The 16801-nt window shown below is 42.2% G+C and overlaps 1 protein-coding gene across 1 annotated transcript in view; it reads left to right on the forward strand.

Moving 5' to 3' along the window:
- Positions 1–16801, forward strand: part of NDUFS6 (NADH:ubiquinone oxidoreductase subunit S6) — a 201072-nt gene that overhangs the window by 27938 nt on the left and 156333 nt on the right. Inside the window, exon 2 of the mRNA XM_069613706.1 lies at positions 6458–6511. Within this exon, the coding sequence (XP_069469807.1) occupies positions 6458–6511 (54 nt within the window). The remainder of the gene's footprint in view (positions 1–6457; positions 6512–16801) is intronic.

Raw genomic sequence — 16801 nt, forward strand, 5'->3', positions numbered from 1 at the left:
ATTTAAAAATATTTGCCCGCAATTTTGAATTCCGGTGGAAACAGGTTTTCGGCTATGCAACGCTCTGCCTGCTCCACTGGTGACTCCGGCAGTTTGATAGCATAATGGGTGTGTTCATTTTCATAATGCAGCACTCGAGAGTGGGAGCAATGACTAGGGCAGTAGGAGCCAGTGCTCACGTTTTTCATTCCGTGGAAAGTGTGTGCATGAGGAAGCATTGAGGGTTTGTGTGGTATTGTTGACTTGACTAGTTCTTCCTAAATGACTGCTGCTTTGGTTTAAGGCACTACACCACACGGAATTCTTTTCCCAAATAAGTCCTGGCTGTTGTATGTGGGGAGTATCAGGTGTTAACTAATGGGGCCTTGAAGTATTGGCTCACACAGTATTGTAGATACATTGGTTTATTTAAGATCCATAGATAAACCCACCGGCTCCACCACAGCTAACAGCTCCTCTCCCAGTTCACTCCGATCAGCATCCTTTCTCTTGGGTTCCAAATTCTATATTCCCTCTTCTATTACATCACTGTCCCACAATTACATATAAAGGTGTTAACTAAATGCATGTTCATATACTAAGATATTACACACCTCCCTTTCTTACACAACTTTCTTAAAAAAAAAAAAATGTTTAACGCTTCAATTAATGAACAATAAAACATAGAATCAACATAAAATTACTTTACTCTCTTCCTATTACAATAACAGTATTGATACAAACATTAATTACACTCCTACTTCACATAGTCTTGCAAATACACAGGTCTCCTGCTGACCTGTTTAGAGTGTGTATTGTGTTCATCACCACAACTTGTTTTGCCACTTTCCTCACTTTCCTCTTTAGTATTTCCCACACAACTAACATTATCCACACTCCTTTTTTCCTTTGAACACTTGCACACTTTGTTTACATTCCAGACCCTTCCATCTGAAACTTTCACTGCTCCATGGAATCTTTCCACAACTTTTGTCACAGGTGCCCATTTCACCAAATTACCGATGGAAGGCAGTTTTATTCTCACTAAATCACCTACCTTCACTTCACAAACTTTCACAGCTTTTCTCACATCATAGCGTTCCTTGATGGCTAATTGCTTATTCATAATCTTCCTTTCAATCTCCTTGAAATGAAGCTCCTTTTTGCACGCTCTGACCAACCATGGTGGACAAATCCTTGTATTGGGCTTTCTACCTCTAAGCATCTCAAACGGGGATATATCCCTGTAGTAGCATGAGGTGTGAATCCGTGTGCAAATATAGTGTCTTCAACTGCTTTCCTCCAATCTGTTTTATCCTTCAAGGCACACCTAATACTATTTTTGATGACCTTATTGAACCTTTCCACATTTCCATTTGTTTGTGGATGATAAATGGAACTGGTTTTGTGCTTAGCCCCATTTTCATTTAAAAAATGAGACATTTCTTGTGATAAATTGTACCCCATTATCTGTAATGATGGTAGTGGGATACCCTTCCCTCGTCATTTAAAAATATAATGATATCTCTGGGGCAGATATTTATTACCCATTTCACTTCCACCCACCTGGAAAGCATATCAATTAACACAATTCAATATTTCAAGTTGCCGTTGCTCCTTACTGCTCCCACAATGTCCAGACCCACCCTATCCCACGGTAAGGTAGGTACAGACATTAATGTCATGGGCTCCTGCGTAGGAATGTATCCCTTTGCAGAATCATCACATGCACAGCACTCTCTGATTGCTCTTCCTATTTCAATGTCCATTCCAGGCCACCAATAGTCTTGTCTTACCAACTGTTTCGTTTTTGTCATACCCTGATGCCCTTCATGTGCTATCTCCAAAACATTACATCTCAAACTCCTGGGTGGAAACAATTGGTCACATATCATTACAAATGTGTCATTCGTATGAAATTCATCATACACTTGTCTGGCCGCTTCCGGTAAATACCCTTTCTTTTTCAATTTGCATAAAACTTCATCTGATTCCATTGCCTTTTCCCCCTCATCTTCAGATACCACTTCTTGAGTCACGTTAAGTACTTCTACATCATCATTATCACATTCATCAGAGTCTACATAATGTGTTAACCTAGATAAATAATCTGCGCACTTATTATTAACTCCTGGAAGATATTCAACATCCCAATTGTATTCCTGCAAATTTGTGACCCATTTCCTAATCCTGGCCTACACTTTTTATCTAAACCTTTGATTGTTAACATTTCTTTTAGCGGTTTGTGATCTGTCCGTACCACAAATTTGGTGCCCCTCCAAAAAGGATCTACATTTTTAAATGGACCATTTTATAGCTAGTAACTCCTTTTCTATTGTAGAATAATTGCATTCTGACGGTGTGAGTACTCTGGAAGCAAAACAAATGGGATGTTCACTTCCCCCTTCAAACTGTGATAATGCTGCACCTAAACCTTTATTGCTCGCATCAGTGGTGAGAATGCTATCTTTATTGGGATTGAAAGACTTCAAAGTGGGTGCAGCATTGAGATCCTTCTTGATATTTTTGAATTCCAGCTCACATTCTTCATCCCATACAAACTTTACATTCTTTTTTGCTAACATCCTCCTATTGAAACTCTTTCTAGCTAAGTCTGGAATAAATTTGGCATAATATTCTGCCATTCCTAAAAATGATATGACTTTATCTTTTGTGTCTGGACTGGGAACATTTACGAATCTTGTTTGGGTTTTATGCCTGTCTCAGAAATTTCATGTCCCAAATACTGTGTCTGTGATCTGTTGAATTTGCATTTCTCCTTATTGAGCGTAAGACCAGCTTCTCGAAAAATATTTAACACTTTGTACAATCTATCATCATCTTCCTTTTTTTCTTTCCCATAAACTAAAACATCATCCTGAAAGCATAGAACACCTTCCATATGATGGAATAAATTGCACATTACACGTTGAAATACTGCAGCTGCAGAGATTAACACAAAGGGTATTCTCCTACATTGAAACAAATGTTCACTTGTAATAAAAGCGTTACATTCTTAGACTTGGGGTGCAACACAATTTGATGATAAGCAGACTTGAGGTCAAGTGTGCTCATGACCTTTGGATCCCTAATTGAACCCAACATTTCTGCTATATTTGGCAAATGATGTCTATCAGGAACTATGCCTTTATTTACTGATCTAAGATCACTACAAAGCCTAAGTTTCCCATTAGGTTTATGGGCTTCAACCTGAGGTGACACCCATTCAGAAGATTCAACTCTCTCAATAACACTTTGCTCTACCATCTTTTCCAATTCCTATTTTACAGCACTCCTGATCGCCATTGGCACTGGTTTTACTTTATGTACAACAGGAACAGCATTGCATTTCATTCTTATTTCATGTCTAAAGTTTCTTAAACTTCCCAGTTCTTCCCTGAAAACTGGGTGAAGTTCAAGATGTTCAAATTGTACCTCTTGATCTATAGCATACATCATTTCATCTGCACTGGGGTCTAGTCTTATGTTTAATCTCCTCTGATGAGACCAGCTCAACAAAGGATGAAGACCCCTTTTTGACACGTATACTTTTCCCTTTCCTGTTCTGTCTTTAAATTTCAATATCTGTTAATGCAATACTATCTTTGAAATGTCTATCAAATATTATTCTTGGCAACAATGTATACTTGGCACCAAGTCAATGACCAGCTTAACAACTAAATTGCAAATGTGTATGTCGGCCATTGGTTTTTCTAAATCCGCATCACAATCTTCCACTATATTGATGTATGAATTCTCAATCATAAAGGTACATTCTTCAAAATCATCACATAACTCATCAACACATTCAATGTTTTCTGCTTTGGTTTTGCAACAATTCGTAAAGTGTCCTTTCCCATTACACCTTTTGCACATTTCTTTTAACGCTGGACACTTATCACTACTAGCAATATGATATATGCCGCCACATCCAAAACATTTCCTCTTATGATCGTTCACATCCCTTTTTTCATCTCTTCTTTCCTTGAATGTTGGCCCTTTTTTTTTTCTTTCATCTACTTGATCTTTCTTGTTTGTTTCTTTTTAGTAGTTTTACTGTTGACTTCTTGTGTATACAGTACTCCTGAAACATTAGTCATATTTAGTTTATCAGTTACTTCTCTTTTTTCCAGTTCCTTTACACATCTGTTTGTATGTTCCACTTCCTTTGCAATCCTGAGAACTTCATCCAATGAAGGATTGCCTTTGGCCCATAGGGAATCTTACTTTACTGTCCTTACATTCCAACATAAACTGATCACTGAGGCGCTCTTCCTAATTTGATCTAAAATCGCATGTAGTGGCTAGACCACGTAGTGCAGTGATGAATTGTTCTACTGTTTCTCCATTTTCTTGTTTTCGCTTCCCGAAATGGTATCTTTCAAGAATGACACAAATGGACTTTTTATAATGTAGATCAAGCATTTTTATACACTTGTCATAGTCCGTCAACCCCACAGACTCCTGAGCAGATAGTGCAGGCAGGTTCTCAAACTGTTCCTGACTATAGTTTCCCAAACAATGAATGAGTAGACCTCTCTTCCTCTCACTGGAGAAATTGAGACCATGCGCTGCTAACACATAATAATCAAAACGCTTCTTCCACTGTTTCCATGGCACAGGAGGTTCACCGTTGGTGTCTAAAAAGTCATTAGGCGGCGGTATGCCTTGCATGACTGGCAGAAGTTGCTGATAACAATTCTTTAAATGAGGTTTGAGAAAAATCTGTATATAGTATATTTGTTTATATTATGTGAGATGTGTGGCCCTTCCTGATCCTTTATATTCTTGCAATTAAATGTTGCCTCTATTAGTGGAACAGATGTGATGTTCCCAATATAGTTGCTTTTTCTCTTGTAATTTTGTTATGTGGCAGACTGTAGTGATATAATTGATAATATGGCGTGATGGAAGTGTAACAATTGTTGCAATAGTATTTTTGTTTCTTTATTAATTGCTCTGTACAATTTGGAAGCCGAATCGCCTTTACAAATAACTATCAACACGTTGCTCAAAGTTAGATGTTCCTTAATATGGCACTCGTATTCTTTATGATTTGCTCCGTGCAATTTGGAAGTCCAATTACCTTTAAAAACAACTAGAAACACTTTGCTCAAATATTATATTATAAATGCAAGTGTTAAATTACAATCCTACATCCGCTCATGTTCCAAATTAGTTCTATTATCCCACTTTGAATATAGATAAAATTCTCACCGGATTTTACTGCTGAGCAAGCGTTGGTCTATTGAAGACAGTTACATATCCAAGTAAACTTCCTTGGCCTTTTTTAAAAAGTGGCACTTGTGATTGCAGACTCCTGGCCTTCATGAATTATGTTCTGTACTTGCTCCTTCACACAGGTAGTGTGATAGTTTCTGCTCTTCAGTCTTTTGACTTCATGATCGGTTCAATTGTCGTTTTCCAGCAGTTCAGTTTATTCCATTTGGTGACCAATGTTACCTGGCTTGCAGGTAGTGATAAATCTAGTGTGAATGAACAGCTACTCGGTGGGTTTGCTGTTCTAAGCCTAATAACAACCCATCCTCGTCGCCACTGAAGTATTGGCGCACACAGTATTGTAGATAAATTGATTTATTTAAGATCCATAGATAAACCCACCGGCTCCACCACAGCTAACAGTTCCTCTCCCAGTTCACTCAGATCAGAATCCTTTCTCCTGGGTTCCATATTCTATATTCCCTCTTCTATTACATCAATGTCCCACAATTACATATAAAGGTGTTAACTAAATGCATGTTCGTGTACTAAGATATTACAGGGCTCAACCTCTGCTCCAGTGTCGTCACAACTGCCTGTGGATCTACGTGCCAAGGTGAAGATGGGCCAGGCAGGACCTAATGGGACTACCACAGTATAGGGAACCCTCATTGTCCTCGTAGTCACCACTATTTTTCACTGTTGGCCCCCTGCCTGAACTCTGTTTCTCTGCACACAACTACTTTGTCCTCTCCTGGGCCGCCGCCTCTGATATTCCTTATTTCTGTGGAGAGGCCCGTCCTCCCAAAGAAGAACATTAGGTGAGGTAGCTCAATCGCCAAGTTCCATATTGATTTAAATGCTTTGATTTATGTTCAGCAGAATAACTGGGTTGGGGGATGGTAATGGAGGGAGCAATTGCCCTTGCGGCTTCACAACCTTCCCCTTTGTCTTCCTACTACGCCCAAGTGCTTTGACTTTGTGGATTTAATACACCTTACTGTAGCTGTTTTATATTTTACATCTTATTTCTATCAAAGTACGTGCTCTTTGATCTTCATAATATTTCAAATTCTTACCTGTTAAGTACGTTTGTATTAATGTGTTTGCATTATAAATGCTCCTGAAAATTGCTGAACGCATTCCTATTAAGGCTGTTGCAGAATGAGTTTAAAAATCCACACTAATTATTTGAGGCTTTGAAATAAAATGAACAGCATAATGTGCCCATATTCTAACACTTTCATATCTTCTTCAGGTTTTTGATGAACATGATTATCGGAAAGTTCGTTTTGTTGCCAGACAGAAAGAGGTAAGATGACATATGCAGTCACTACATGACACAGAAGTGAAAATAGTCCATCCAGCCTCAGCTGCAACATTCTGAGGTCCGCCACTACTTAAGCGTGCCTTCCTTGTAGCATACATGCAAGGAAGGCACAAGTAGTGCTAATTTGAGCGAGAAAATATTGCTTCGAGAATGAGCTGGCCCAAAAATTGAGCGAGTCAGAAGTATTTAATTCTCTTAAAATTTCAAAGTTATTTAATCGATACCAACAGTTAAAATATTGTATTAATCACCAGCAGTCAGACGTCACTTCATCTGTGGCTTAACAATGAAGTACATACATGTCTTGTGTGGATAACCCGAATTAAAAGTGAATTGTTTGTACATTGATATTGTTTGATTAATGATGGTACCTACGCCCTTTTTGTTTGTTTTTTCAAAAGGAGGAGTTGACACTCGTATTGTTTATGGTGAACTTGCATTTCTTTTCCTTAATGGTTAAGGCGTGACACTCTTTTACGCTTTCATAGATGAAAAATTAGATGGTTGCATGAAATTGTCACTGCACTTGTCTGAAACAAGCAAGTTCGTAATCGTGCTGCCTTAAACTGAGGCCACAACAGAAGCTGAACTCCACAGTAGGATCTCGAAGTTCCCTTGTGCAAACTGTGGCGGGTCAGGAGGAAGAGATATACTCTGAACTTGCATAATTAATTATATGTTTATTCAAGTTAAAAAAAAAAATCCACCTAACTGTCCCCAAGCTAAGGGGTTTCCCTACATAGCCAAACTAAGTAGGGTGCTTGTCAGTTGATGGAGAGTCCAAAATCAGTCTGTCTATCGTCCAAATAACTAATCTCACCTGACCCGACCACTTAGCAAAACCAACTAAAGCACAGGAGAATGACTTCCTTTGCCTGTGGACTGCTTTCTCAGCAAGTTCCGTTAATAAGTATTCTTAGGTAGTTTATAGGTATCTCTTATCAAGTCACAAAGTTCTGACAATGGGCTTTTTCACTTTTCTCTCAGGTTTTGTTCATATATTTTTGTTTCTTTGGCTTTCATTTGTCTCTTTTTTTCCTCTCTCGTTATACAACTTGAAAGTCTCCCTTGACTTGATGTCCCATCTTTCTATTGGTTAGGACAACCAACGCTTTTGTAATTACAATTCCCACTCCTCTTAAGTTTTTCCAACACTGGCTAGTTATTTACACGAGTATGAGTACTCCAGAAATAGTTCTCACTTTTCTTAAATACTTGGTGTCCCTGGGAGGAGTATCAGTAACCCAGTTATGGTTCTCGCTCTTCTTGTGCCTTACTGGGATGAGTATGAGTAGTCCAGTGATGATTCTTGCTCTTCTACAAACTAGTGCCCCACTGGGATGAGTGTGAGTAGTTCAGTGATGATTCTCGCTCTTCTTGCAAAGTTGTCCCCCACAGAATGAGTATTCCAATTGTTACTTTCAATGCCTTTCCCAGGTCTCCCGCTCTCCCTGTAACTTTTTTGCTTGAGGGATTGCCTCACTGGGGCCCTAGTTCGGATCGGGCTCTCTTCGCTTCTGGTCATGACCGCGTCTTCACTCGCACTTCCCTCTTCTGTATCTATGCTCCATGGTGCCCCTCGATCAGTGGTCTCAGTGTCTTGGCGGTACTCACTCGTACCTTCTGTCACGCTGCCACTGCTTTCTGTGGTATTTGCTTTGAAGTACTTCACTTGTTTATAAGCGCTTACAAATTTACAATTACAATTTCTGTGTCTCTACTGAGACCTTGTTCAACTCCTTTGGCCTCCTGCATTCTGGCTCCCCTGTACTGCAACTAGACAGTTGCACACGCGGAAGCTTCCTTTCGGCATGAGAAGCTGCAGATCCCTGGGTTCCTTCAGCTCCACTTCCCCAGCTGCTTTGGATCCCCTGTTCTTCTCTCCTCTTTGCCGCCTCCTCCTCCCAGATTTGATGCTGGGCTGGGACCTCCCGGCATAGCGAAGTCCTTCTGTTGCGCTTCTGTGTTTCACTTGCATTCAGTATTCCGCCAGTGGTTTTCCTTTTCTTTATTTATTTTTTCTTTCTTTCCTCTTCCGGTATAATTCACTTCTGAATGATGCAATCTGGCAAAAATAAGAATGCCCACTGATTCATATCTTCTCCCTGCAGGGTTTTTTGAGATTGGTTTATAGGTGGATTCAGTAGGGAAGTCCTTACCCCATGGGGCAGTCTCTGCTGGTGAGAGCCTGCTTGCCTCTACCCCCTAGAGAGGGTGTTGTGTAGCAGGCTCACCTCCCTAGCCTCACAGGGAAAGGCTCCCCTGTGACTGAATCTCAAGATATGTGACAACACATGATACATTTTTCGGTCATTCTGCCTTTTAACATTCTCGCTAGTGTTGATCTTTCACTGGCTTTTCACCTCTGAATTAATGGCCTCTGATTATGGCCCCTTCTCCCCCATTGTCCCATTCTCTGCTATTTTCTACATTCAGCTGAACCAGTAGACTATTGACCTGTAGAAAATAGACTTCTATAAGCTTTCAGAGAGTATGTCTGTGCAGGCATCAAATCTGTTGAGAGTAAATGGGGAGATCTCACAGCTGGAGAGGAGATTAATTTGGAACTTGAAGCAAAGGTTCCATGGTGATGAACAAGAAAATTGATCTTGTATAAGGTATCGCAAGGGCACTTGACAGAAAACAGAGGGATTGAGATTGCACTAGAAATAGTTGCCACAGATGTAAAAAACGTACAAACAAGAAAATATCAACACACATTTTGGGAGTTTCTGAATATATGTTCTGCCATCTTGTATTTTTACAGCGCTTTCTGCCATATATTATAGGCAGTGCTCCAGATCAGATGAGTATTTTACTCCCTTTTTTAAACTTTCAGACTAAATGCGTTTTCAAGGGAGCTCCTTTGCAAGATAGTAAAAAGCGTACGTCATTCTGCAGAAGGACTGGATGGAAATCATTCTCATAGGGCAGCGGGCCACATCGTGACAGAAAAACAGGTTTCTCTCACGCTTAACGCATACAGCACAGGGTGTGGTAGCATAGACAACATCTGTGAGATGAGCTCTAACGCTGTGATTTTCCCCTTCATGCAAAGAATAGGTACAACAGCAACATGCACTTTAAAATGCTTAGCTCACACAGAAAAGGTCCGCTTTCCCCTGCAGTTTTCCCCTGCACAAATAGAAAAGGGGAATCTGGGCAGCCCCCCAATGCAAGCTCTCATCATGTACAACAGGTGGTGTGCATCAGTGCAAACTGTAAAGCAAGGATAGAAGAGTCCCATACAGACAACAGATTAGGAATGTGTCTCCCCTCCTCCACATGTTAAAAAGGCGCAGCACTTCCCATCTAATATAGAAACGGTATGGTATGGACCTCGGTAGATCATTTCTCCTCACATGGAACCAGAATGTTGTCCGTTACAGCAGTACAACATTACCACAGATGAGTCGACTGTCATAGCTGTAGAAGTTCCATTCACACCGAGAAGGAGTTGCATGGGATGGAGCAGTGCAAGTACCCCTACACTGAACGGGTAAATGAAGGGCAACCGCATTGCAAGCTACACTTGTGTTTTGTTATATCAACTCATGTATTGTCTTGTTTATGGTATTGTGCGTGTAAACAGACACTAAGCTGTGGCATGTGCTATCCCTAATAATCAAATCTTGCATATGCAATGACTAATATTATAATCTTGGTGCATATTTTAGATCATTTATATACTTCAGGATAATAACTCCACTAGTAATAGCCAGTGCCTCGAACCTCTTGGTATGGACTGCTACAGTATTGTTCCTAAAAATAGAGCATGAACACTTCTTGTTATTAACAGGATAAATAACTTGTCTCTGACTGTAACACCTATAGACTTGATTTTAACATACGTACCTAGCTCACGTCATGTCCTTAATTCTGTTAGCCAAATGTGTCCTTTGTGTATATCTTACATTTATTTTGTTACACAATTGCTCCTTTTTAACTAATTTTGTTTTAACCGTGATCTGTTATGCTTGTTTCATGGTCCTAAGTAAGTTGTCTTGGACTATGTATTCTTAGCGTTTACACCATCCAATATATACCTAGAAGATGTTACCGCACGTGTGTGATGACGTAAAGTTTTCGGTTCACTACATAATAATTGAGCAATATTTTCTACAAAAAGTTAAGTCCAAAACATAGCAGTTCTTTCTCAACTGAGAAGAATGCTGTTTCAGATGTGAAACGAATCTGTGAAACTAGTATTGGTTCCTTTTTTCTTTATGGCACTTGCCTCCGCGTTTGCCGCATGAGAAAAACATTCGGAATACTTTTTTTATCTTACTCATTCAGTTCCCGTTTTAGATTGATTTCTTCCACATTGGAGACAGGATTTCTTCCACATTGGAGACGGGTATAACATTTTCTTTCTCACATGTATCGGCTTGATAACAGGTTTTTTTGGAACTTGATTTACTTTAATATATTCTCCTTCCCTGGTGTTTTTTTTTTTGGGTGCAATTTAGAAAAGATACGGCTTTCAGAAGGTGTGTATGAACACAAGCACAGAACAGGTAGGGAGGATCTATTATGGCATGGAATTATCTAAAACAGTTGTTGCTTAACTCTTTATATGTTTGAAAATATAGATAGCGGCCTGATGTGCAGACTGAATATTATTTTGTATGTAATTTGTTTTTTAGACATATTCCTGATGATGGCCTATGTAAGGAAGGCATGGTATCAAACCGTAAGACACACAAGTGATCACAGTTAAAGGGTGTTTATTGAACTTCAATTGGGTTTGAAAAACACCCATCTCCTCCTAAATCTAAAGATAGGAGCAAGCTACGACCATCAAATAATAACCGTCCTATTTGAGTCTGTCTAAATAAAAGGGACTATACTAATAAACCTATTGCCTATCCTTCTAAATACAAATAGCGTGGGAGACAATGTTATGCAAAAGAAGTGTTCAATAAATGATATGTCGGGATATACAAGCTGTTGGCTTCCCTTCAACACGTTTTCAGCACGGGACAAGGCAGCACACTCGAGCTTAGCACAATTTTTGGATTCTCTAGCATGAGGATGCAGTTCAAATTTCAGTATCGGCGGCCTTTTGTGCCAAAGTCTGTCATTCAAAGTCTCTTACTAGAGGGCCTGATGCGACAAACTTCCAAAAGTTCCTTTCTACTAAGTATTCTCATGTACAACCTCTTGGGTTATTTTTGAATCACCCCGGGTTCCCCTCTCCCGGGCTCAGACGCACTTTTAACACAAAGCTTTCAATTGATCTCCCTCGCCGGGCTCGGTCCAATTTTCTCTACTTTTCCAAGCTTTCTTTACTTTCAGAAATCGAAGACTTTCGACTGTGTGCAGGACTTTTCTCAACCCGTCGCAGGACCACTTTGATTCACAATTACTCGCTCTCTTCTTGATATGCTCTTTCTCACTTTCACTTTGTCAATTCTGAGCTGCATACCTTACAGAGACTTTCAACTGAGCACCCACGCAGCGCCGGACCACTCTATCAAGGGTAATGTAGCTTGCTTTAAAAGTTCAATTGCTCACTTGCGTCCTTAATCGCACATGTTTTTAATAATGTTCGTTCCAGCGCTCACCATACAATGTTGCTGCTTGCAACCTTTGCTTCAACACAGACCGGTATTGTATCGGTCTCTGCAACTCACCAGCAGTTTTTATTTCACGGACACAGCTTTGTTCTTGTAGTCATGGACAGTACCACGGCAGCTGGCGCTCTTCCCGCCTTGATTGACGCAGGAAGGCCCGGGTACCTCTGACACACGATGCAGGATTCTTCAGCCTGAAATCCTGGCATTACGCTTTCTATTCTTGAGGCTTCATGAAAGTAACGGTTCCTTGTTGAAAATGTCAAGGGAACATTCCTCCTTGCGGTGCCTTTCTGTCTTGCCGTCTTTCTTTTGTTAAACTGCCGTCTCTGAACTGCTGTTTCCTCGTGTGCTTTGCCTCGCTCAATGCTCTCGTGCTCCGCCTTTTATCCGCGTGGGGAAGCTTAATGGAAATCAGGTGTGTGTGTGATGGTCAGTAATTGCCTGACCTGGCCTGACCATTGTATTGTGACAAGTCAGATATGCGGATCGGGTGTTGTTTTCCCTCATCGCAGGCCATCCGTGTGAAAGTTTGTGTTGTAAAGAGGGGTGTAGAGTTCCTAAATATCCTACAGGGTAGGATGGAGTAAAGGTGGTACAGTGGATGGGGACACCGTGTCTCTCCGGTGTTCCATGCCCCGAAGACCCCTCAGCCAGGTGATCCTCCCGCACTGGTCCACCCCCATGAACTGGATCCAAAAGCAATTGCCATGTCCTGGCAACCTGGATGACCGATCTACAGGGACTAGTGGGTGAGACACCTTCTGGTTTTTCAAAACTTCCAAGTCTGAACTGCATTGGTTATGTTTCGGTCTCTTCACAGGTGATTCTACAAAAGAAGCACTAAAGAAATACACTTAGAAAGAAGATGTTATGATTGATTAACTTTGTTTATCCATGTTTAAAATGCAGCAGTATTTACTACGCACATGGTGTTTCTGCATCTGATGATGATCAACAGAACGTGTCCCTAGATAGTTTATATCTACTCATTTAGCTGATTGATATTTATGACTGGCCGTAATGCCTGTTTCTTCTAACTAGTAAGAGATTCCTTAGAAAATCTTGAGTGGGCACAATTTCCACTTTATGCATCAGTCATTGTACCTCTAGGGACAAGCATTCCTGGTACTCCTGAGAGAAATTAATCTGGGGAAGGTAGAATCCCTGTCCTGTCTGCATGGTGCCAAGAACTCCAGATAACATTACCTTATATTTGGATGAACCAGGCATCTGCTGAAAAGCAATTGCGTGCAAATGGAGCTCTTCATCCATCTAACAGCTGTGCTGCAAGAACTCGCCTGGTGACGGAGACTGCTGCAACACTTCTTATCTCACTGTGACTGTATGTTCCTCATCTATAAATGGGGAATAAAGTATCCTGCTGGTGTTCTTGCCAGCACTGATACGTGCCTTAGCCGGTCTGAAACCGGTATTTTCCAAATTGACCTTTTGTTTTAATTGACCTAATAATAGTGGTCCTAATTGACCTTTTGCACAATTGACCTTTACCTGTGTCTCAGTTCATTTTATATGTGTGGGGTGGGTTTGGGATAATGAATAATATAAGGGTGTTGCAGGGGTTTTGGATTGGCTGGGGGTTCCAGGGGCTTGGGGGGGGCCCTCCCCCCCACATATATGTCCTAAGGGGGGGCCCTCCCCCCCACATATATGTCCTAAATGACCTAATGAATTCAGTTTTCACGCAAGCAATTCTCCTGCAATCAATTGTGATTAGAGCAATTCGTATACATCCCTGAAACCTCCTGTCAATACGGAAAGGCCGCCGGAACGGCCTCTTCTTCTGCCCCTTGTCCTTTTTATGAATGTATGAGCCTGCTTCATGGTGGTGTGGATCCTGACTAATTTTGCCAGCTCCTTGTTGAATGCCTCCCCAAAGAGTAGGCCCCGAGCTGCTGGACCAACCTTGGCGAGCTCCAGACCCCAGAGTTGATATGCAAACTGCCCTGTGCATTCACCCGCTAATCCATGTGCGTCTGCCAATTCCCCGGTGTCGGCAGCTCTATCCGCCAGGACCCAAAATCCTTGCTAGCGGCGCTGTCCCATGAGCTACCTATCCTGGCAGGGCTTTTTTATCCTGTCCATTCCCCTCTTCAGCTACCTTCCTGGTGAAGCAAGAGTATTTTTTACCAACCATCTCTGGCTTGGACATGGCCTTCTTGGCAACGGTTTGACTGGGGAACTCTGCCCTGAGCCTACTCCTCACCTCGCTATTGAGGGACCTGCAAATCTGCCCCCCCCCCCCCCCCAAGTAGTCTGCAAGCCTGGGGGAAGGGGTTGGGGGTTCCATTCTGCGGACTTGAGATGAACCAATCTGTCGGGATGGAACAGCTGAACCCCGGACGTAATTGATTTTGCTTCTTGCGCTACTTGGGTTTTGTGCTATGCAAATAATTTAAATTAAATCAACCTCAGGCTACTTCGCTTGAGCTAGAGGTGGACACAGCACATTTGTCTCTGATAGTCTCAAGAAAGTATCCTTGATATCCTTGCTATCGACTTTGGTCCATGCCTAGGCGGTGGGAGGGTCAAAGAGAACTTCATTTTTTCAGGCCACAGTACTCTGCCCTCCACTCTACTCCCCCTTCCACCCATCTTGATCCCTCTCCCTGCCTACCTACCAGGTGGACAGGGAGGTCTTCCTCTTGCCACTGAGATGCGCCTCCATTTAATCAAGACATAAGCGCAGACGAACTGGGAGACCTGATATCTGAGTGGACAGTGGTGTTCAGAGGCGCTGAGCATCCTTTTAAAGTTGGGTGTGAGTGCAGTGTCCTGTTGAAACCCCTCCTGCATCTCCTCGTCAGACATTCCTGCTAGGATATTCCCTGAGTAAGCAACTATTTGACTGTTCTTGTTTTTATTTATCTTATTTTTTGCTTTCCTTTTTATATCCTTTCTCTTATGCCATTAAATAAAAAAATGTTGTCCCTTTAGAGCATTGGTATTTCAACCTTCACTCTGAGCTTCCGGGCAAAAGACTGTGTCCAAAAGGGGCAGCAGTGGGACTGTTCCTAGGGAAGGGGCCAACCGCATAGCCACAAACAAACCATGTTGATTGGTGTCACAGCCTTCACATTATCATCATGCGCACACCCTCTGCTCCTCGGTCTGCAGTGTCCCTGCTGTCCTAGACCATGCAGAGTGCACCTCATAAAGGGATCGGCTGCTATGGCTATCTCCTGTCTAAGATTTGCACTCCTGCCGAGGCGGCTTGAAGTACACCCTTGGGTTTAGGGCCTGCCTTAGAAGCCACAGCCACCCTGGGCAGAAAAATAAAAATGTGGCGCCGCTTCACCTGCATGCCCCATGTCATGTGGGGGGATGCCATATTTTTCAATTGGCACAGGAGGCATCCTATTCTCCAGCATGGGGTCTGGCATGGATTCACATGCTCATGAATATTCCCTGTCCGGCTAGGAGTCCTCGGTAAAAGAGAGAATTTTCAGTTTCTAAACTGTCTTTCTCCTATAAACCAATCACTGAGCTCTGGGTCGTACTGCCCCCAGCCAATGACTGCCCTCTACCTAAGCCCCTCCTCTGGCATCCATCTTCAGATTTTTACCGCGCGCTCAAGTGTTGGGAGTCCTCACGTTTTGCTCTTTGAGCTTCTATGCATTTTTTTGCTTTTCTGTTAGAAAAATTCTATTTTTCAGTCCATCGAGCCCGTGTGCTCCATCGCTTATTCTTCTAATTAACGGGGACCCATTTTTCAGCATCTTTCATCACCCCTGAAGGCCAGAAATCTTTTGAGTGTTCTTCTTGGAAGTTCTTCAGGCCTACACCGCGCAGGATCATGTCTGAGGAGAAGGACGGAGCTTCCCTCCTCTTCAAGCTGTGCACCAGCTACAGTTTGCAGAAAATGTTTATTCGGATGACAAGCATTCCCAGTGCCTGTATTGTCTACACCCGGCCTCCAGTTAAGCATTGCGTGTTTCTGGTGCCCCAGCCCCTCCGTGCCGTTCCCAGCCTCAAATTCCTGCTGCATTTTCCCCTTGTTTAGCCCGCCTAGGTGTCCTCCCCCTGGCCCTTATTGGCCAATCCTACCTTATCCTCGACCTTACCTGGGCTGCCCCTGCCCAGCCCTTCGGCTAAGGGCCCCAGGGCAAAGGGCGGCTCCAGAAAGTGTTAGCAGGAGACACCAGGGGAAGCCAGTGGCCAGCCGTCAACCAGCACCAACCACCAAAGTAAGTGTGGCATGGGTGGGGAGTAGAGCAATTACTGTACTAAAAAAAAAACAACTGCCACTCTACGTTACCCTACCTCTGAACTGTCAATGCTAGTATATGCCACACTTGGATGTAATCGTGAACATTAGCCTGCGTCGCATCTAAATAGGATCGTGAAATTAGCCGGCGTTGCAGCTAGATAGGATCGTGAAATTAGCTTGCGTCGCATCTAGATGGGATCGTGAATGTCTACATGTGTCACACTTGGATATATTCGTAAACATTAGCCTGCGTCTCATCTAGATGAAAATGTGAATGTTAGGATGCCCCACACTTAGATGGAATTGTAAATGTCAGCATGTGCCACATTTAGATGGAATTGTGAACATTGGCCATACGCACCTAGATAGGATTATCAAGGTTAGCAAATGCCACACTCAGATATAGTGAATGTTGGCAAGTGCCACACTTACATAGGACTGTGAACAATAGCCTGCATCACAACT

This window comes from Ambystoma mexicanum, chromosome 5p (assembly GCF_040938575.1).
Source record: "Ambystoma mexicanum isolate Mex_15411 chromosome 5p, UKY_AmexF1_1, whole genome shotgun sequence".
Classification (NCBI taxonomy): Eukaryota; Metazoa; Chordata; class Amphibia; order Caudata; family Ambystomatidae; genus Ambystoma; species Ambystoma mexicanum.